At 38.1% G+C, this 23,686-nt stretch overlaps 1 protein-coding gene across 5 annotated transcripts in view; it reads left to right on the top strand.

Moving 5' to 3' along the window:
- The window catches only part of usp47 (ubiquitin specific peptidase 47), a 34,512-nt gene that overhangs the window by 1,108 nt on the left and 9,718 nt on the right, over nt 1-23,686 (top strand). The window contains exons 1-20 of one of the 5 annotated variants that reach the window (XM_084109743.1): nt 5,984-6,212; nt 8,195-8,389; nt 10,001-10,114; nt 11,189-11,342; nt 11,432-11,528; nt 12,047-12,192; nt 12,311-12,390; nt 13,705-13,854; nt 16,286-16,381; nt 16,451-16,603; nt 17,493-17,651; nt 18,037-18,168; nt 18,714-18,790; nt 18,895-18,950; nt 19,068-19,180; nt 20,409-20,513; nt 20,650-20,857; nt 21,042-21,157; nt 21,842-21,961; nt 22,403-23,186. In XM_084109743.1, coding sequence (XP_083965869.1) covers nt 6,192-6,212; nt 8,195-8,389; nt 10,001-10,114; nt 11,189-11,342; nt 11,432-11,528; nt 12,047-12,192; nt 12,311-12,390; nt 13,705-13,854; nt 16,286-16,381; nt 16,451-16,603; nt 17,493-17,651; nt 18,037-18,168; nt 18,714-18,790; nt 18,895-18,950; nt 19,068-19,180; nt 20,409-20,513; nt 20,650-20,857; nt 21,042-21,157; nt 21,842-21,961; nt 22,403-23,186 — 3,076 coding nt within the window. In that variant the 5' untranslated portion in view covers nt 5,984-6,191. Of the gene's footprint in view, nt 1-5,983; nt 6,213-8,194; nt 8,390-10,000; nt 10,115-11,188; nt 11,343-11,431; nt 11,529-12,046; nt 12,193-12,310; nt 12,517-13,704; nt 13,855-16,285; nt 16,382-16,450; nt 16,604-17,492; nt 17,652-18,036; nt 18,169-18,713; nt 18,791-18,894; nt 18,951-19,067; nt 19,181-20,408; nt 20,514-20,649; nt 20,858-21,041; nt 21,158-21,841; nt 21,962-22,402; nt 23,187-23,686 lie in introns of those variants that run through there. The other 4 variants (XM_084109741.1, XM_084109742.1, XM_084109740.1 and 1 more) reach the window with 4 other exon arrangements.

Below are 23,686 nucleotides of genomic sequence, written 5' to 3'. Positions count from 1 at the left end.
AATGAATGGCTGTACCATGGTATTTACTCCATGTTACTTAAAAGAATATCAGAATATGTCCAAAAAACACGATAGTAAAAACTAGTCGTTGAGTGATTTGATGGCCGATGCTGATGCTGATATCTTGGGGGCCGTTTAACGTTTAATACATAACACCATTTTCAACCAAAAATGTAACTTTATATGCGTTTTGGCCGTTAATTTACACTTAAAACGCAGACTTTTCAAAACGGGTTTCAAAGTGTACGGTTTTAAAAATGGTACTGTTATCGTCTCCGTGTAAACTACAAAAACGTGAATTTGTGAAAACGGTGTCAAACCGTTTTCTCTGTACAAAGAAAAATCTTTTCTATATTTAGGACATCATTGTGTAAACGTACCCTTAGAGAGCAGCCGACATGTATGAAATCACAGTTTTTAATTTAAAGATGCTGATGTTTATTTTACATAATGCTTATTCAATTAGAAATAACTGGAAACTAGAATTTTTTTTTAACAAAAAAGTCAAATAATTATAAAATTATAATTAGATAGCAACCAGAAAAACGTGTCAGCCAATACCGATAATTATAAAATGCCAAATTTGCCAATTATCGGTTGATATATTGGCCAACCCATAATAAAAGCAGTTCTTTTTGGTATGTATTTTTAGTTCCCCAGATTGCCTCACTAAATAATTGATACAAAAAAACAACAACACTGTCTGATAATATACACACTTCGACAGAATACGATCCTTTATGAGTGTCTTTGTTTTGGCTGTTGTCATTGTTGGTGATTAAATCCACTGTTTAAAAATCCAGTGCATCAGGGATTCAGACTAAATTTAGAGCAGGAACATGTAACAACAAAATAGTCATTGGACTTACGCCTGAAATGAATGAGTCAGTTTGATCCTATTTGATCGTATAAATTTGTCTGCAGGATTAACATGACCTTCACTGGCTCAGCGCCAATTACCACATGAATCTGTCTCTTTTATAGCGGGATGCGACACTCCCACACTTTCTCTGGGTTATGGTTGCTCTGATGACAACACCTGCTGAAAATCATTGATTAGTCAGCAATCAGCATTAAAAGTTATAGTTATATTTTAATCTTTAGTGTCACTACTAAAGTACCACTACTAATTTGCCTGATATGCGATTCTGTTGCGTATGAGAAACTGAAACGGTGCTACTCTATGAACCAGCACTGCTTGTTCTCTGATACAAACCTCGAGGTCTCTATATAGCTGATTTAAAGTAGTGTAAAGCCAGATGAAACAACATTCTCAACAATACTGATGTGGGAAACAGGAGAAATTGATCCAGTTAGAAGGCTTTTCAATCCAAAAATCACCAACATTTACAATGGATTACACTAACTGTAACCATGGTGTTATTGTGGGATATTTAAATCAAATGTTATTATAGGCTATTATTAATATAGACATGTATTAAAGGAGTAATGGAATATAATTACAGTATTTTTCGTTATTACACTATAGCAGAATGTTGTGCATTTGTATTTATACTAAATGTGTTTAGGGCTTCTGTTTTTCATAACCAAAACCATAGAACCTATATAGGCCTAGTTACTTTTTACCACGGTAATGAAGTGCCATGCCGTGGTTATCATGATCTACACATGTACTATGTAAGACCAGTGGTAAATCTGAATAAGAAGAGAGTCCTAACTCAGTCAGTAACATGATGGTTTCACAATTTTTACAGATGTTACTGTTTTTGTTAATGGAAAATAAATTTGCATCCCAACTCAAGCTCATGATCAACTCCAGCTGCTGTCAAATGTGCTTTCCAAGGGACAAAACATGTAATATTAATATCATACCAGGTGCTGGTAGCACCGATGCCAATTCCCCGATGTTATTCTTGAGTCTGAAGCGCACAATAGTTTGTGGCTGAGGCCCAGAAGTGCAGGCCAGTGATGCTGAGCTCTCTTGACTTCATTATCAAATTGTTTTAATCTGCTCTGGATGGGCTCTCAGTCATCAAGACCGTCCAGTGTCAGCGGGTGTTACCCTAATGATGCGCTGTAGCCATTATTGCAGATTAACGTTCTTTCTTCAGACTCTCTGCACATACTGTCCCACAATCTCCAGCAACTCTGCCTCTGTTGGCCCAAGAGCATCTACCAGCTTTAGATAAAGGAGGAATGCTTGGCATTCTAGAGAAAAGGAAGTAAAAACATAAAGTTTCACAATAGCTTTTGAAGTGTAGTGTCTTTTCGGTCAAAATCAGCCAATGCGGAGCCCCTATTATGAAGCGTGTTTGTGGGTCTTAAAGGACCACCTGCTAAAAGTAATTAAGCTGTTTGTCAGAAGGCTTTAGTGCGACTCATGCCCAGTAGAGTGAGGAACATTTTCATACAAGACCTCACTATAGCTTTTTTATAAGTACATATCCCATAAGTCTGTTTATTGGAAAGGTTGGTAAGTTTAGTAATGTATTTGAATCTGATTTCATTCATAATAATTAATAAGGCAACGGAGCATAAGTGATTTTTTTAATCATCATGTTAAGGTGTGTAAGCACAATGCAGAGTTGAAGCACACAACTATGGAGTCAAATCCATGCCACATATATTTGCAAAACAATAAAGTATTGAAAAAGAAAAAGAAAGAATTGCAAAAGAGTTTTGCTAATTCATTGTCTCTGTTTTATACTGCATTACCCTGTAGAACAAGGGTGTCAAACTCAGTTCCTGGGTGGCCACAGTCCAAGGCTGTGTCCCAAACCGCCCCCTTTACCCTTAAATATTGCATTTTTCTTTTTAGGGACAGCCATTTGTAGTGGTGTCTGAACGGCTAGAGAATAATACCCATAATGCACTGTGATGGTCGTGCCAAATTAATTCCTGTGTCTCGCCTGGATGGCGCCTCCAGAGCTGAATCATCCATCCATCCATTTTCCAAACCACTGGTCCCTTATGGCTACAGTGTAATATTATATCATTTCTTTTTTACTTATTAAATAGTTTAATTAAGTTTATACATGCTAGTTTCCATGACAGAGTAAAGAATTTACTACTGGAGCTGCCAGTTTGCTAAATTTCAATGGATTATTAAACGACAAGCACAAATTATGCGAAAGTGGCAGCCCTTCCGGTGTCCGAATTCACTGACTCGTTTCCATAGTATATTAGTGGAGTAATGTAGGGAATAGTGAACGAGGGTATAGGGTGTATATTCAAACACAGCCCTACAGAGTTCAGTTCTGACCCTGCTCCAACACACATACCTGTGGTTTAAAATAAGCCTGAAGGACTTGTTTAATTATCGTTGAAGCGAAACTCTGCAGGCTCTGGCCCTCCAGGAACTGAGGTTGACACCCTGATGTTGACTAAAAGCAGGCTGGGTGACTTTCTCTTTGTCTTTAAAGTAAACCATACAAACAATACATAGAATTTCCCTGAATAACAATCAGGCGTTTGATTTGGGCCTTTGATTCAGGCGCTCTGATTGTGTTCCAAGGGTCTGGGAATGCTAAGCAGGATCTGAGCCCATATCTGGATCTGAGCCCCCCCCCCCCCCACACACACACACTCTTTCCATCAGCTGGCGTCTGTTTGGCAGGTGTGAATCTTTGTTCAGTCCAGGTATTAATGTCACCCGCATCACACCACAAGCTTATCGCTTTTATCACCCCCCCACGGGACTAGAACATGAGCACAGTTGCGCTTGCTGAATAAAAGTAGGATTGCATCCAACCTGGGAACCTACGCCTGGAAATGTTGATCAGCCTGGCCGCTTAATTCCAGCGTCTTGCAGTAGGCATGTTAGGGCTACATGATATTGGAAAAAAAACCGTGATGTTTTGGTTTTCTACGATATATGTTGCGATTTGAAATATGCAATAAACAAATTACAAGCATTGATAAATACAAAAGAACAGAGATACAAATTAAATAAACAATGCTTTATGTTTTTCAGGTAAATCTAACAGTATTTAGGTACAGAAATGTTGTACGTCGCATATAAATATTTCACCCAAAAGGCGAGCCCGTGGATATCTTGCATGCAATTTGCAAACTTTGCACGAGAGTTATGCTGGTGTAGCAGTCTCGTCTCAAACCACTGTCAATTACTCGCCGAACGTGAAAGTAAAAACTGACCGAGCTTTTGGCATCTGCACGGCACATTCATTCTCTCAGACACTACGAGAACAATTACCTCAATGCTAATGGTAAATCACTATCTTAATTTATTGTCTTAAAGGGGTGGTTGATTATGATTTCACTTTTCTAACTTTAGTTAGTGTGTAATGTTGCTGTTTGAGCATAAACAACATCTGCAAAGTTACAACGCTCAGAGTTCAAAGCAAAGGGAGATATTTGCTTTTAAAGAAATCGCATTTTAAGGACTACAACAAACGGCTGGTCGGGACTACACGACATTCCTCCCGGGTTAGTGACATCACCAACCCTAAAATGAACACGATTTATTGATTATCATGACAGAATATGCTAATCAATGACTAGAAGATAACTACACATAAGCCACATAAATTCATCAACTAACCAATCAGAAATGTCCTGTTGCTTCTACATGTTGTCACTTCTTCTTGAGTCTCTCCATCATTGTCTGAATCTGGTTTGAACATAAAAGGCTAAAAGTTTTTGAAATGTTCAGTGCATGTCTGAGTGAGGTAAAAGGACTCCCCTGTGCCGGGAGTAGCAGCTCATTTGCATTTAAAGGAACAGACACAAAACGGTGTGTTTTTGTTCACCCTCAAAAAGTGACAATTTTAACATGCTATATAAAAATATCTGTGGGGTATTTTGAGCTAAAACTTCACATACACACTCTGAGGACATCAGAGATTTATTTTACATCTTGTGAAAAGGGCATTATACCACCCCTTTAATATTTCTCTTGTGGACCATGTTAATGACAGTGATTTTTTTTTTTTAATAATCAATATTTCTTGTTAAACAAGTTTTTTTTTTTTTTTTTTAAGTCTGTTTAAAGCTGCTTTTGATTTTCCTTGATGACTGATTATTGTACTGTGTTTGGACCTAAAGACTGCTATTAGGCCTATAGAATTTTAGTAATATTGTTATTAATAATTATAATTTGTACTTGTATTGTTATTAAATTACATTAAATAATTTGTTAATGTGCTATGGAAACAAAACAAAATGCTGATGAACAACAATGCTGTTTTTTCCTAGGCTTAAACAACAACTCTATATGATGCACTCTTGACAATTTGTGAATAACATCTGTTTGAAAAACATTTTAATTTCATTCCTCAATCCTACGCGCATGTCGTAGATGTCGCAAGTCTGGTTATGTGATGATGTCGTTATGAAATTGGGAAAGGCAAATGAATTATAGATCCTAATAATTTGATAATACTAGCCTTATAATAATAATTGAATACATTCATGGATAAACAAGCAAATTATCATCTTGATAACGTCAAAGGCATCAGCCATCGGCGATATCTCTGACTATCGTCATTACACGATACGATACTATCGTCTTTCGGCGCAACCCTAGCTGGCGCCCGTGTTTTTCTCTTGATATTTACATGAAGGCAAAAACAGCGTAACGTTTTGATTATCTCGGCCACACTAGGAGCTTTTTCCGTTCCGCTGGCAATCTCACTTCCATAGGATTGAATAAAAAAAAACGCAAGTTTATTTCAGAACCTCTAATATGATGACAAAACACATTTGCACGGAAAATATTTTTGTGATGATATCAGTCAGTATTGGTTAAAAATCATTTATCAACAAGAAAATATTGAATATATCATAAATATTTAATTTGAAATTTGCATCGTCTATCTGTGCCTCAGTGAAAGGCCTTTTCTTCGCTGGGATGAAGGTCTTGTAGGCCCGAGCACCTTGTCATAATGAATACCCGCTCGAGAACAGGCCAACCTGTTTCATGTCAGCACCTAACGATATTATCCCTGATAAAAATACCCTCTAATCTGATAATGCCCCTGCTTGTGTTGACATCTGTGTGTCTTTTACAGTGGCATCTTCACATTTTCTCCTCTAGATCTCCATTGTTCCCCTGTGTTTTGACCTTTAACCGATATCAGACATCAGTGCCGCTCGTGTCGTGACGCTCGGCCTTGCGCCCGAGGCTGGTTTGGCTTCTCTTGAACACTGTGTTGTTGTTGTTCTGTCATCAGGGTATTTTTTGGAGTTGCAGGCAGAGTATTTTTGAGGAGATGCAGAAGAGGTTCTCGCAGGTAGTTGTGTGTGTGTTGCATGTGTGTGTGTGTTTACAGCATGGTGATTCATTTGACACTAACCCTCAAATGAAGACGTCAGGGAAAAAATCAGCTGGTTTGAGGGGAAGCTGAGGGCAATACACTGTTCCAGGCAGATGGGAAATTGAGCTTGTAGTGTGAATAACAAAATGAAAGAAATACCAATAAAAATGAAGCTGGTACTTTTTGTTTAATGCAAAATTGAGATATTATTTTCTTTTGATTTTGGAGTGAAATATTCCCAGGAGATTTTGTTGATAGCCTCCATGAGATTCACCCAGATAATAATAATATGATCAAGGTGTGTTTTTTTTTGCAGGCATCTGGGAATTTAATTATGTAGTGTGAAAAATGTAATTGTCTGTAAAGTGATTAAAGTCAACATGAAACAACATTCCAATTAGGGCTGGGTTGAAAATTATGATTTCTCGATTTTAATCAAATCTTAAACCCTAATAATCTATCTTTTAGTCTATGCTTTCTCAGCCGTGGAAAGATGTCAGGAAAACAGATTGTAAACAATGTCATGTTACATTTACCTCAGAAAAGCCATTCACTGTCCATCAGCTAGAAAAATGAGATGAGCTTTTTGATAAATACATGCACTATATTACATATTCATTATATTTTTACTTAACGTGTTCTTCAGTATTTCATGTGTTTGAATAAATCCGTCATAAGTTTTTATGACAGCCAATATCCAGCTAGAATTCCTAATTTCCTTTTCTGACTGAAAGGACTTTCCCCCTCCCTTTATGCAGCCTCTACAAATTCAGCATTTTTCTAGGTATAAAAGTCTATAAAATATTAAAAGTGAATAAATAGAAATACAAAATATCTAACGAGTTATAGGCTATACGATTTATTTGATAAAAACATGTATATTCAATGTTTGCTTTGGGAAGCCAGTGATTATGGTTAATAAAGTTTTAAATATGGCATTTTTTTCTCACAAAAAACGCATGGCTTCGCTTCAGAAGGCCTTTATTAACCCCCTGGAGCAGTATGGATCACTTTTATGATGGATGGTTGCACTTTTTGGAGTTTCAAAAACTCAGGCTCTACTCACTCCCATTATAAAGCTTGGAAGAGCCAGGATATTTTTTAATATACTCAGATTGTGTTTGGCTGAAAGAAGAAAGTCATATACACCTAGGATGGCTCGAGGGTGAATGTGTCATGGGATAATTTTTGGGGGTAAACTAGCCCTTTAATTTAAACTAAAGCAACTTTAAAATAAGCTTGTGAAGTTATTGTCTCTGCTCATCATATCAATAATGTAGGAAGAAATGTTTTGCTTGCGTCGTGCTTGGAATCCTCAGTCAGCGCTTTTGGTAACATGATCAGTTCTTTAGCAGACGCTATGAAAAGGCCATGGCTCTGCTTTGTAAACAACACCTGCAATTAACCAACCAGCACCAGTCAGAGTCAACATTATGGCCTTGACGTCATGCTGTGACCCCAAACACAGTACACTTAAGCCATAACTTCACTGTTCTGAGCCGTTTCTACACTAACATTTAACCCACTGGTGTCAATAATAATAATAATATGAATGTCTAATCTAAATATTGATTAATTACTGAGGTTTGCTAGTTTACTCACAGGCATGATCAGGCTGTTAGTCCTGTTTAACCTTGTTTGTTTCATGGTGGATTGCTGTATTAATTTCTAACCTAAGTAGGTTTGTATTATGAGTTCAGTGTTGAAATGTACTGCATACTTCTGCTTGCTTACGCACTCCCTGGCTTACCACATGAAAACGTGCATTACGTAACTATGATTGGTCAGTTCTCTGATTATATTGCCTGGTGCAAGAAAACTATTGCACTTTTGCTCATCTAGTGCATTTCCCTGGCATGTCTGATTGACGTTCTCAGCACTGGAGTGGAGCTCAAACTGATGTGTGTGTGTGCTTGGTTAAAGTAAACTTAACACTCACCCTATGTGTGCATTCACAGATTGAAAGTGCAGCGGAGGAGCCGAGAGTGCTGTGTATTGTGCAGGACACCACCAATGCCAAGACCGTCAATGAGAGGCTGACGCTCAACCTGCCCGCCTCCACCACCGTCAACAAATTCTACGAGGATGTGGCTCACAAGGCTGGATATGTGAACGGCACTTTCTGCCTGGCGTGGGCCAACGCTGGGGACGTGGTGAGAGTCTTCCCCAACAAAACACACAAAAGTCTTACCAAAACATGGACTGTTTCTCCCTAAAATAAAAGAAAAACATTCAAAATTATGCATACTGCATTAAGGAAACGGCTGTTTTTTCGCATTATGTAATGCTTTTATAATTAATACAGTAAATAATGCAGCCATAATATGTGTGTAGTACATATTTACATATGCTTAATATTTATATACACTACTGGTCAAAAGTTTGGGGTCAGTAATATTTGTTTTATGTTTTTGAAAGAAGTCTCTTATGCTCACCAAGGCTGCATATATTTGATAAAAAATACAGTAAAAATAGTAAAATGTAATTTATTCCTGTGATCAAAGCTGAATTTTCAGCATTATCACTCCAGTCTTCAGTGTCACATGATCCTTCAGAAATCATTCTAATTTGCTGATTTTGACACACACACACACACTGGCCAAAAGTGATATCCAGAGGGGATAATTGTTTTTAATGACACTACAACTTCTATCACAATATGAGGAAAATATTTTTTTTAATTATATTAATTTTAAATATCAGGAAAGAACAAAACACTAAACTTGGTTAAGGTATTTAAAATCATACATTGCCTGCAACATAATCAGTTATTCATATTTAGTTGGATCTGTAATTTATGCATGTTCTCATAATTTGTTTGGAAATTCTTCTTTCCAAAAATATCTCTGCACAATATGACAGGATTCATTGTGGTATCACAAGTAATTTTGAATATTATTTGAATAAAGGCTGAAGATTTCCTAGGCCACACATCACTTCACCCGTGTTGTAGCACGTTGTTACGGGAAGAGCCTTCATGACTAGCACAGTCAAGTTCGCTTGTGCATTCGCAGCCTTTCATGCGATTGTCAGTTGTATTTACACTGGTTCAAACTAGGCTACTCCACTATACATATTTGATTTATGATGAAGTGCTTAGACATGCACTTCACATAAGAGATTTAGATTGATCTGCCAATATATAGGTTATTGGTTATCAGTGTCAGTGCCATGTTTTCCCACACTGCTGAGGTGAATGTGATCTGATTAGATGGAGCTGTGTTATGACATGTACTCTGCTCTATTCTCCATCTAACTATATGTTAATCCCAGCGCTGACCCAGCACAGAGCCTGTAGTTGCAGGTAACTCTCTGAGTAGGTCACTGGATTAGGCAAGGCAAGACAAGTTTATTTATATAGCACATTTCATACACTAGTAATTCAAAGTACTTTACATAGAAGTAATTAAAATAATCAAAATAAATAAGAACAGTTTAGAATAAAAAGGAAATAAAATACAGTCTTGTTTGTACCGTCACCCACTCCAGTCCAACATTAGTACGTCCAGACCTGTGGGTAAATTGCTAGTACGTCATGTCCCTCAGGCAGCACAGCTTTTTCTTCCATACTAACCGAATCCTCGGACGAGATGTGGGCTATCTGCAGTATGTCAGCTTGATTATTTTCTCTTTTACAGCATTTTGCAGTATTTCTGCAGTCTTAAGACTTTCTAAGACTGTTCCAGACAGCATCTGCCCCGCATTCGTTGTCCTGCTCTTGTTTTTCACTACCTCTCTCACTCTTGTCCACTCTTTTCCCCAAGGCTCCTCTGGACCAGGCCGGTGAGATGTCCCTGGTGTTGTCCGGTTTTGAGGCTGGGAAGAAGAATTTCCTGCAGCTCACAGACAAGGACGGAGAGCAGCCTCAGATCGCTTCAGTGAGTCACGATATGAGCTGTTTAAATACGTCATCTGTCATCCATCGATCAGTCGTACCACTATCAGTCAACGCAATGACTGTCTGTCGTCTGCTCTTGACTATCGTTTATCCATTGTACGTTTCAGCTATCGCTTTATCATTTGGTCATTTTATCGTTTTATCGTTCATTCAAACATTCTATCTATCGTTCGTTCACTCTGTCTATTTTCCTATTGTTAATATAATCTATCATTCTTTCATTCTTTTCATCGGTCATTTTATCTATCATTCATTCCTTTATTCTAGCTAGATTTTTATTTTTATTTTTACAATTTTTATCTATTATTTGTTTTATTCATTGTTTGTTGTCTCTATCTATCTATCTATTGTTCGTTCATTCGTTTGCACACTCGCTCTATTTACTGATTGTTCATTCTATCTTTTGTTTTTTCATTCGTTCTACCTGTCGTTTGTTTTAGCTATCGTTAATTTGATCTATCGTTCCATTCCTTCATTCTATCTAGTTTTAAATGTTTTTTTTGTATCTATTGTTTATTGTTTGTTGTCTATCTTTCGTTTTATTTGTTTTTTTGCCTATCGTTCGTTTTATCTGTCCATCCATGCGTTGTTTTATCCATCGTTTGCTTTATCTATCGGTTGTTTTATCTACCGTTCATTTTGTATATCGTTTGTTCTAGCTATCATTCATTCTAACCATCGTTCATTCTATCGAGCAATCTGTTCTATCGTCTTTCTATAATCTTATTTTTTTATATTTAACAAAAGTGCAAAGATTGCATCAAGCAGAGAAAAAAAAAAACATTTTCTCACATTCATAATAACCCTGGCCTTGAACTTGGTTTCACATCTTTCCATTCCCACTGTTTGTTGTGGAACCCAGTTTAGGTTGACCTTGCAGGTTCCTACCCTACTTTATTTTCTGTAGTAATAAAGAATACCACATGATACAGATGCAATATCATAAGCAAATTTGAAAAGAACGAGTGTTAATTTGATAATCTTGAGGCATGAGATCTTAATCATGTATAGTGAGTATTGCATATTTAGCATTATTCTTGTGTGACTCTTACAGGATGAATCTGGCACAGCGGACAGCAGTGGTCTTGATGACAGTTCTCAGGACCGCTTCATTGGACCTTTACCGCGGGACGGTACTGTGGGCTGCAGCAGTGACTACAGCAGCCCCAGTTACTCGTACTCCTCCATACTCAACAAGTCAGAGACAGGTAGCAATGCTTTAACATGCATTGTTGTGAAGGGCATGATGGCCACAACTTTGCCACACAGATTCATTTGTCTTGTGTCTGCTTTAAAGGTTATGTTGGTTTAGTCAACCAAGCGATGACCTGCTACCTGAACAGCCTCCTGCAGACCCTGTTCATGACCCCTGAGTTCAGGAATGCACTCTACAAGTAAGTAGTCTGTGTTTAGTGGGATAACTAGTTCATATGAACTAGATTTAAAGGAATAGTTCACCCAAAAATGAAAATTCTGTCATTAATTACTCATCATGTCATTCCAAACCCATAAGACTTTTGTTCATCTTCTAAACACAAATGAAGATATTTTAGATGAAATCTGAGAGCTTTCTGTCCCTCCATTGACAGCTACGCAACTACCACTTTGACGCTTCAAAACGTTCATAAAGAGATTGTAAAACTAATCCATATGAATTGAACGGTTTAGTCCAAATTTTTTTGAAGAGACTCGATCGCTTTATATGATTGAATATAAAGATTAAATTTAGGCTTTTATGATTTTTTTATTTTTTAGGCAGTATGAATTCAACATACTGTCTCTAATGCCAATTTTGGCACTATTAATAGCTTGTAGCTTTTTATTCGTATTTTTATAAACATTCGATTCTGCTTCCATATTTTGCATTCTACAACTGTTACCTCTAACACTATTTTAAATGTTTCTGCACCAGTTGGGAGTTTGAGGAGTCCGAGGAGGATCCAGTCACCAGTATCCCGTACCAGCTCCAGAGGCTGTTCGTTCTCTTGCAGACGAGTAAGAAGCGCGCCATCGAGACCACAGACGTGACCCGCAGCTTTGGCTGGGACAGCAGTGAGGGTACGAGGAGTCACTTAACGTCTCTCTTTGAGAAACTTTACCCACATTAGCTCTGCTGTTATCAGATAGCAGGAGGAGTCTTGATTACTCGTAACTCTTTACCGTGTGTGTTTTGCAGCCTGGCAGCAGCACGACGTCCAGGAGCTTTGCAGAGTCATGTTTGATGCACTAGAGCAGAAGTGGAAACAGACCGAGCAGGTATGCGATGCAAGCCCCGCCCACTCATCTCTTGATGCTAATCCACAACCAATGAGATCCCTACATCAGGGTCTGGACAAAAGACCCAATGTTCGTTCGAATGTCCGAATGTCCTCAACGTTTGAGGTGGGTTGGGTCATGGCATGCACTAAACAAAGGTTTGCATGTTTCTACACTCAGCTGATTGTTCTCTTTTAAGCTGTGTTGTAAGACTTTGTGAAGTCTGTAAGACTTCAAAATCTGTATTTGTGCCAGTAAGTTGGCAAAACTAATTGTTCAGAAAAACACATCTCAACCACTTGTTTGGGATTTCTCTGAATTTATAATGGGGTCCAAAAGTGACACACCGACCCGACATCATAAAGCTAGCGGAGACTGTGTTGTTGTCTCGCATTGCCTGCGTCTCGAACAAAAAGCTGTGTTTGAACACACCACAAAGACTACAGTCAATGGCCAACTTGTGTTAGAAGAAATGACTCTCCATACCAGCAGGTGGCAGTAGTCCATTCATCCTTCATAAAGGGGAATGAAACTACAATTTTGGAACTATCCAAACTGAAAACAAAGCAGCATTTGCTTAACATTTTGAATATAGGAATCCTGTTGGTCTTTTTGTTCATCACTCCAGACAGTCATGTCATTTTGAAAACATTCACTTGTTGGAACGCTCAGATAATATGAAAAATTAGAAGAGCCATCTGTGTGTACCCTCATGACTTTGTTGTTTACTTGCTTTCATAATTTTTCTAAAGCCAATCGCTGATTTGACGTGCTTAATCGGCCGAAAAGCCGCCAATGGTTGCCGAAAACACCGCAAAAACTGTGTGGACAGATGCTCACCGACGGGCCGACCGTCGACTTGGTGTGTCTCAGCCTTTAGACCCCAATGAAAATTTGAGATTCAAAAGGATTCTAAATTGAAGCTTAAAATGATAATGGTTTTTATTTATCTCAATTTCAAATGAAGAAACTGACTGATTTAACCACTCTGATTAACATTGATCATGTGAACTTTTTACAGACAGTCAGATGCTCCTGTTTCTATTGAAGCACAAGATTCTCTTTAGTTCATTCTCCAATTGGGCTGGAGAACGTGATCGTCAGGTTTTACACAAACTTTTTGAGTTCATGCAGCTTAAGTGCTTAAGTTAACACAAAAAGGGACATGCCAAAGATACTCTGTAATTCAGTTTCATTTTTTTTGTATTATGCTCATCTATATAATAGAAAAAATGCATACAATACATTTTCATTCTGAATGTATGGGTGTGTTTATTGAACTTGTTTTGATGGACTGTCTTTTGTTTTTCCCAGGCTGACTTGATCAACCAGCTTTACCAGGGCAAACTGAAGGACTATGTGCGCTGTTTGGAGTGTGGCTATGAGAGCTGGAGGATTGACACGTACTTGGACATCCCTCTGGTCATCAGGCCCTTCGGGGCCAGCCAGGCTTTTGGCAGCGTGGTGCGTACTGCGTACGGCCATCATTATGACCATTTATTTGTATATGTTTTATATGCCAACAAGACATCCTGGCAGTATTTACACATGCTAATTGGTGATTTTAATATAGTTTGATATGGAAATATGACCATTGCTATAAGCTAGAGGGTTATATGCTATTTGATTCAATGGAAAATGAAAATGAAATCAGGAGTCCATAGCAGGGTTTCCGTGTGGTCTTAAAAAGTCTAAAATTCTGAACTTTAAATTTAAGGCCTTAAAAAGTCTTAAAAATGGACAGATTTTCATCCTAGGTCTTAAATTTCATTTAGTCAGGTCTAAAAAAGGGTTTACCCTCGTTCATTTCCAGAAACGCTGGCCGCAGAAAGTTATTACAAAGTAGCAAAAAAGTATTGAGTTGTAGCCTACAAAGCAGAGCTCTAGAGCAGGGGTCTCCAGCGTGTCGCTCACGTGCAACTAATAAGCCAATGAGCTAGCTCGCCAGAGGCCGTTCACATATCGCGTCTTTTGCGCACTCAAGTTTGTTCAAATATAGGCGCGCGGCAAGCGCGCTCATAATTGAAGCGACGCGCTAATTTTTTTTTACCAGGCGCAACGAGATGAAAAAAATCAAAACCTTTCAGAATGCCGCAAACGCACCGTGTGACAGGAACCAACCAATCACCCCTTTCCATAACAACATTGAAAGCTCAGTCAACATAAACACTACTAATAAATATAAGCTAATGTGTAAATGTCAGTAATTTATCTTTTTTGACTCATTCTTTTTATAAAAAATTATTTAAAGGCTGAAATATGAGGTTTATCTTTGTATAAAACCTTTTTTGTCAAAACTTTATTTGAACTTGTACATGTTAGTAGATAACATGTTGCAAGACACTCTTTTAAAATCTGGCCATCATTTTTAATGGTATTTTAATGTTTACGTAAACAAAAAGTGCATATTGATGCTAATCAATTTGTTATTTGCTGTTTTTCGACATAAAACTTTGAATTAAAACTTTGACTTCATTCTGTAGTATTAGTACTTTTTGAACAGGATTCTGTGATAACCGTGATAATTTTGGTCACTTTAATCATCTCATCATTTCCTCTCTAGTTATGATCAACTATGATCAACTAAAATCAACAATAATTGTGTTTTTACAGTATAATATGCAAAAGTAAAATTTTCTATTAAAAAAATATCTACCTCTCCCTCTCTCTCACACACACATCAGATAATCCTAGATAGATAGAAAGATAGATAGATAGATACTCTAATGATCCCGAGGTAACCATCTAACTTGGATAATGCGTAGTGTAGGTCTTAAATTTCAATCTTTATGGTCTTAAAATGTCTTAAAAAGGTCTTAAATTTGACTTACTGAAACCTGCAGAAACCCTGCATAGTGAAGTAAACACTACAGCAAAACACAGTCACAGCTAATCAGAAAATGTATTTATAAGTCAAAGTGCTCCAAAGAAATTTTAAATGGGTCCTATTATGCTTTTTTTACATTCTCAACTTTCTTTAGTGTGAAATGTTTTGCTGTTTGAGCATGAAAAAGGTCTGCAAAGTCACAAGGTCCCTCCAAGCGGGAGTTATTCTCTGTATTAGTGCGCACCGTTTGTGAACTCCCTGAAACACCTCCATTGTAGTCTGGAGTTTCATTCCGGGAACGAACACGTCACAATATTCCTCATTTAAATAATTCCCGTCCAAGGCATAATAACATAAAAAGAAAGGGGTGGGGCCTGTTTGAGTTAGTAAGTAGTGTGACTGAAACTAGCGGTTGCGGTAAGGGCGTGACATTTCCTAAACACGCTTGAGGCGGTTGAGCATTCACAACACACCAATCCAGCTGGCCAATCAGAGCACATTGTGCTTTTCGGAAGGAGGGGCTTCATAGAGACAGGAACTATAGTGGACTCCAAAAACCAAATCAAGACTTTGATAAAAGGCATAATAGGTCCTCTTTAAATTTATTTTACGAAGTCCTCTTTACTCTTATTTATATACTTTTTAAGTTATTTACAGGTGAAACTCGAAACATTTGAATATCGTGCAAAAGTTCATTTATTTCAGTAATTCAACTTAAAAGGTGAAATAATAATAATTTTGATGATTATGGCTTACAGCTTATGAAAACCCCAAATTCAAAATCTCAGAAATTTTGAACATTTTCATATACTATAAGCCATAATCATCAAAATTATAACAAATAAAGGCTTGAAATATCTCACTTTGCATGTAATGAGTCTATATAATATTTTAGTTTCACCTTTTAAGTTTAATTACTGAAATAAATGAACTTTTGAACGATGTTGTAATTTTTCGAGTTTCACCTGTATATGTTAATGATAACACAGTTGCTGAATGTCAAATGCAATATCCAAATGAAAGAGGAGCATGTTTGTCCTTATTGTCCGCTAATTTTCTGCTGAACAGGAAGAAGCCCTGCAGGCCTTCATCCAGCCTGAGACTCTCGACGGGCCCAACCAATACTTCTGTGAGCGCTGCAAAAAGAAATGTGATGCCCGCAAGGTGAATCAGATCAGACACGATGACTGTCTAGTCACATTTCAGTTTCTTATGCAGTATTTTTCTCTCCAGGGCCTGAGATTCCTCCATTTCCCATACCTGCTGACTCTGCAGCTGAAACGCTTCGACTTTGATTACACCACTATGCACCGCATTAAACTCAATGACCGCATGACCTTCCCCGAGGAGCTGGACATGAGCCCCTTCATTGACGTCGAGGACGAGGTGAGAGACAGCTTTATGTTTCGAGGTGAGACACAGCTCTTTCCTCTTGTTAAAGAAAGCTGAACTGGTCTCTCCTGCCCTCTTCACATCTGGTATTAATATCTCAAATGTGTCTCTAGTCACCATTTGTGATTAGTTTTTATCAAGTGACAATTTCTGATTTTGACTTCATGACAGTACTTTATTTTAGAGTAAGATGAATGTTGATGTGAGGTTTACTAAACATGTTTGAAAGAAAATTATTAAATTACGATAGAATTAATTAGTTTCTGTTGAAATCTTAAATGACTAGCAAATCTCAACTGCTTGATTGTGATATCATCTAAACATTTAAACTATATTATCGCCTAGCAAAAGTTGGATATATAATACATTCTACTCTACCTGTGTATGCAGTACACACCTTCCTTCTCCTTCTTCCTTCCTCCACACACACACACACACACACATTGACACATACACACATATATATATATATATATTTTTTATAAAGTTGGAGATGTTTATGTCCAACTTTATTTGCATTCATACAATATACTCGCACTGGGCAATATATACTATATAATAAATACAATCTGCTTGCATCGTTTCAAAATATTTTTTGTGCATCTTACACTGGAAGCATTGTATTTTTAAGACTGCGTGTCAAGATCAAATAGTAATTAAAAAAAAACATGTTTTTGCATAATGTTCCATTATTTTCCACTTTGAACACATCCTGTGTAAATGCCCCCTAATGCACACGTCTAATATCCTAATTATTCAGGGCTTCCTTAGACTAATTGATTTTGAAAGTATGTAGTTCTGAACTTCCCCAGTACCTTGCCCAACAAAAAACACTCATTTAAAACCATAATTTTGATGCATTAATGAAATGTTTTGTCTGCAGAAGTCACCTCAGACCGAGAGCTGCACTGACAGTGGGGCGGAGAATGAAGGAAGCTGCCACAGTGACCAGATGAGCAACGATTTCTCCACGGATGATGGCGTGGACGAGGGCATCTGTCTGGATAACACCAGCACTGCAGAGCGGGTGCTCAAACCAAAGGTTACCTCACGTCCTCTCTGAACCCAAAAAAACACAATTTATTGGACTGTCCTGGGTTTAATACAAGTAGAATGCTCTATTATGAAGTTATTTCACTTAAGGACTTATTTAGTAAGATTATGCCTGAAAAGGTTTTGAATTTTTTATCATATGTTAATAAAAAAAAAATTGTATAATATGACTTGTTGTGTTTGTTTGCTTGGTTTTATTGTATTTATATGATATTTGTATTTTTGTAATTGAATTTTTGCCATGAAAATAGCCTTAGATGCTGACATGGCATTAAATAAAACAATCTATCTATCTATCTGAACCCAAAATGCTCAAGTGCTGTACTGAACTCGGAGGATGAAAGATAAGCATGCCTCTTCTGTCTCCTTTATAGAGCTCTTTGACCTTTGAACTCTTCTCGGTCATGGTGCATTCTGGGAGTGCTGCAGGTGGGCACTACTACGCCTGCATCAAGTCCTTCAGTGACAGCCAATGGTACAGCTTCAATGACCAGCACGTCAGCAAGGTCAGCAGGCTAGCATCAATCTAAAAGGGAATAGTTCAGCCAAAATTGAAATCTTTGGTCTCATTCACTTGTAATTGTGTGGATTATTGGTATTTATATGCACTAATTAATTTGGAGTATTATAATTATACGAGTGCTCTAGGTTGGTAATTTGCATAAAACATGCCCAAACCATCTCCATATCAGGACTTTCTGCACAACCTTTCCCTTCACCACTCTCAGCAAAACATATGATGTTCATATCGCTGTAATTCATCAACTTTCAATTTTAAGTTTAGCCAACTTGAAATGTGAAATTCTCTTAACTGAGAACTTGGATGTTTGAGTTATCTCCAAAGTTTGAGTTCATTTCAATATTAGTCGAACTCTGAAGTTCACTGTGTGAATATGTGTGTGTATAAGCTATTGATTAACGTGCACACAGTTTGTGAATGAGACCCATGGTCATGATTTCTCATCATAACATCTATTTTTGTTTTTCACAGAAAGAAAGAAAATAATACAGGGTTGTAAATTGTGTTATTGCCATCATGTGTGTGTTCCAGATCACACAGGATGACATCCGGAAGACATATGGCGGATCCTCAGGGAGCAGGGGCTATTACTCCAGTGCCTTTGCCAGGTGTGTGAAGCCTCCTAGTCCTACATTTGTGATGCCAAAGAAGACCCTTGTAAAGCACATTATAGAGTATTTTTACCAAATCTTCTGCTTTTATGCCCTAACAGCTCTACAAATGCATACATGCTCATGTACAGACTGAAAGACCCCTCCAGAAATGCAAGTAAGGGAACTGACATGGATATTTTTTCCACCCTCGACATAAAAACCAAAGTATTATCAATGATCTTGCTCCTTCTCCGAGATGCTGGAATTTAATTTACTCTCTGTGTTTTTGCAGAATTCCTGGAAGTGGAGGACTTCCCAGAGCACATAAAGAGACTGGTGCAACGAGAGAAAGAGTCCGAGGAGCAGGAGAAGAGGCAAAGAGAGATCGAGCGCAACACATGCAAGGTAAAGTTTCTGCACAGCACAACCAGTGCTCGGTTCTGTAACTGCGTGCCATGGAGACTTGGGCTGTGTCCCAGACCCTAATGAGCGGCCTACCTAGACAGCATTTTAGGCATCATTGGTGCACTCTCTATGCAAAGGCTGTTCCAAGCACTGCGCAACAAAAATTGGCACAATTATCTAAAGAGTTTATTTAAAGGTGTGTTCACACTTGCAGTTCGGTTCTCTTGGTTCGTTTGGTCCAGAGCAAGAAAGAAAATTATACATTTAGCCCTGGTTTGCTTAGCTTTCATAATGTCATTTTTAAAGGGATGGTTCGGAGTAATTACAACCTAGGGTCCTTTGCACCATGACCTTCGCTTGGTCATAACATCGCTGCGAGATCTAGTGAGAAGCATTCACATTTCTCCGTTATTAACGGATCAAACAGCGCTGACGTGGAAACCAGGAAGAAACAAACATTGTGCTTTCAAGTAACGTCGGTTTTATTTCGACATTATGAATAAAATTGCTGCCCTCAAAGGTTAATCTGAAATAAAATAAACCTTTGTTTATTACTACTACAATATTACATTTCTTTTTTTTTTTATAAGGAGCTGTTTTTGTTTTATATGCTCCTAAGAAGAGTCAAGTATAGCGCCATCATTGCTCAAAGTAAAAAAGGATCATACTTTATGATGTTAGTTTTAATTAAAAAAATTAAAATCAAGGAAATTTCTCTGGCATTACTTTCTCGTACCGAACCGTGACACCAGTGTATCGTATCGAACCGAACCGTGGATTTTGTGAACCGTTAATTGTTTTGTGAACACCCCTAATTGTTGTAGAATAAAACGTGGTAATATATTGAGCTTGTGTTCACCACATTTAACCAAAAGCCCGTTCCAAAAAACCCATTGACTTCAGGATGGTAGAACCAGAAGAGCAATTCTGGAGTTTGGCCTATAAAAACGCATCATCCCTGCAGCACTATATAGACATTTCCAGTCTAATGTTGGACTCTTACATAAACATACATTACAAAAACAGTGTTACACAACTGCAGGTGCTACATACATACTACATGGTGCATAATAATGCAAAATGGGAAACGCCTAATTAGAATCAACTTTCCCATGATTTCTGTTTATGTGATGCGCTTTAGTGAGGTTCCTTGATGTTTTCGAAGCTGCTTGAGTTGCCAGAGTCAGTGTTTAGAACCAAACCTTATTATTCTGTCGTCTTCCATTAGATCAAGCTATTCTGCATGCATCCAGTGAAGTTGATGATGATGGAGAATAAGCTGGAGGTTCACAAGGACAAAACTCTCAGAGAAGCAACCGAAATGGCTTACAAGGCAAGTAGTGTTACATACTGTTGTCTAAATTTCACCTCTAAGGCTAAGTTGGTCTTTAGCCTGATAGATTAACCTTAAAAACAGATCAGCAAGCTTTGTCTCTCTGAATTCATCACTGCTTGTGTTCTGTGATCAGCTGATGGACCTGGAGGGAGTGGTGCCACTGGACTGCTGTCGATTGGTCAAATACGACGAGTTTCATGAATACCTGGAACGTTCGTATGAAGGTGAGGAAGACATGCCCATGGGTTTGCTGCTCGGCGGGGTCAAGTCTTCATACATGTTTGACCTTCTCCTGGAGATCCGCAGACCTGACCAAGCGTTCCAGCCATACAAACCTGGAGGTATTTACTGAGCTGACTTTTTTGAACATTTACAAGATACTCATAACTACAAATCCACAATCAAGGTCTCAATGAAAGAATGACACGCATGCATAATGACTTTGATTTCTAGAAATCTCATCATGGTTGACTGGAAAACCCTCCTCACTGTAAACTGCTGACAATGTTTGTGTGTTGATTGCAGAGGTGATGGTGAAGGTCCATGTGGTGGATCTAAAGAGTGAGTCTATTGCTGCTCCAGTCAGTGTCAGGGCTTATCTCAACCAGACCATTACAGAGTTTAAGCAACTCATTGCACAGGTACAGAATCTCATTTCTGAACACACATAAAGGGCACTTTCCATGAATAGGGTACAAATTTGTGGCCCATTACTGTCTTTTAATTAATGAAGGCCCAAGTCCAATGTTCTTGAGAAAAATAATGATTAGAAATGCTAGATAAACTGTTATCAAACACTAAATAATACTAATGTAAAAGTACCCCCCCTTAAAATACAACATGATGATTCTGACACAATCTGTTAGATTGATATTACAAGTCATTGTACAATTTATTTTAATTTTGTTTTGCGACAAATTAAGGCAAAATCTGCAGTCCTTTTACCTTTTTATTTTTTTTAAATATTTTTATTTTTATTTTCATGTTTATTTTGAATTTTCATATTTATTTATCTTAATTTTATTGTTTTATTTGCTTAAAAATAATCACACAAAGGAGGGCTTTTAAACTGTATTTAGACCCATATTAGATTTGCAAAAATGCTATATTTGTCTAATATCTGAATTCTTCACACCAATATCTGAATATTCTCTGAAGGTAAAGTATCTGCTTTCTCTGCAATTTTTTAGTAAAAGAAGATATATGCCAGATATAATTGAGGAGTTTCAAGCACTGTTTTGTTCTCTATTTGTGGAAAGTGCCAAAGACAGTTGAAGCGGACTTCTGCTTCCATCTGACCGGTTGTCTCCTCGTTGTGTTCTCAGGCCACGGGTCTTTGTGCGGAGACGATGCGTGTTGTCCTAGAGCGCTGCTATAATGACCTCCGGCTCCTCTACGTGCCCAACAAGACTCTGAAAGCAGAGGGTTTCTTCAGGAGTAACAAGGTTAACTAGCATTGCACTCACTTTTTATTGGCTCTGTTCCGAAACTTGCCCCATCCTAACCAAAGTACAACATGACTGATTTTTAAATGCTCTTCATAAGCAGTTAACACTTTATTTTACAGTGTTTTCTTGTTACATATATTGGTTACATTAACTTACTGTAGTAATAACAGAAAAGTGCATGTTGTTCATTAATATTACTCAGTACTTAAATAACAAGGACAACCTTAAAATAAAGTGTATCCTTGGTATATAGCTATCACTGACTGCTCCAATAAGGTGTATGAGAAATTTCACTATCTTTCTGTTAATTCCAATAGAATTTAGTACTCTATGATACTCTAAGCACAAAATACAATTTGTACAAAAGGACACTTACTACTATTTGCTAAAATAGTACATTTTTAAATTTTTCTATAAAACGCTCTTGTTTATTCTCAGGTTTTCGTGGAGAGCTCAGACTCAACAGATCATCAGGTGGCCTTCACTGACTCTGTTTTGTGGAAGCTTCTGGATCGGCACGGGAACACGATCAGACTGTTTGTCTCCCTGCCCGAGCAATCGCCAGGCTCTTTAGCCAACAGAACTAGTTGCCCCAAAGCTAGCGCTGACTCAGAGGACTCTTTTGATGGGGCGAAGGGCAGCAGAAAGTCAGTGGAGGCCATTCTTGAAGAGAGCACTGAGAAACTGAAGAACCTTTCTTTACAGCAGCAACAGCAACAACAGCAGCAGCATCAGCAAACCTCCAGCACCAGTGACAGCCAGAAGAGCTCCGAACACAGCGACTTCGAGCACATCGAGTCTCCAGCACAGGAACCGGACGCCGTCTCACAGCCTTCCCAGACGGAGAACTCCACACGGGTCGCCTCGGACACGGACAACCAGTTCCCCTCTGAGGAGCGCTCGGACTCGGACGTCAACAACGACCGCAGCACCAGCTCTGTGGACAGTGACATCCTGAGCTCCAGCCACAGCAGCGACACGCTGTGTAACGCAGACAGCGGCCCGCTTCCGCTAGCTAACGGCCTCGACTCGCACAGCATCACCAGCAGCCGCCGCTCCAAAGCACACGAGGGGAAGAAGGAGACGTGGGACACGGCGGAAGAAGACTCGGGCACAGACAGCGAGTACGACGAGAACGGCAAGAGCAAAGCTGACGCCCAGTACTTGTACTTCAAAACTGAGCCGTACTCTCAGGAGGAAGGAGCCGGAGAAGGACAGAAAAGTAAAGTTTCTCTGTTTTTTTTTTTTTTCTGTTTAAGCTCATGATATGGTGTTTTTCAGTGTCTCAGAGTAGTTTGGGTCATTTACGGTGAATCAAAACACTCTGAGACACTTAAAAAACAATCATGAGCTGCAGCTTGTAAATGAACACAGTGCCACGCTTCACTCTTAAACCGCAGGGACCACTATTTGTTTTTGTTTTTAAATACATCGATCTTGCCATGAAAATAGCCATAGATGCTTGTATGGCAATGAAAACAAACTGAAATGGCAGGGCGTATTCATATTTATTTATTTAATTAAATCAAAGAGTTCTCAATGTGTCTATCACATTAAGCCATATCACAATAACAATGTACATATATCATGCCTTTAGTGCGACGCAAACTGCCAAATAAAATAAAAAACGTATGGTTTAACATAAAAAAAATTAAGATACTTAGTATTGTAATTTTATAGTGTACTAAGAGAAATAACATTTTTATTGTTTAATTAAATTCC

This window comes from Abramis brama (assembly GCF_963993115.1).
Source record: "Abramis brama genome assembly, chromosome: 3".
Taxonomy (NCBI): domain Eukaryota; kingdom Metazoa; phylum Chordata; class Actinopteri; order Cypriniformes; family Leuciscidae; genus Abramis; species Abramis brama.
The sequence above is the reverse complement of the archived record's forward strand: the minus strand, read 5'-3'. Positions and strand labels throughout refer to the sequence as shown.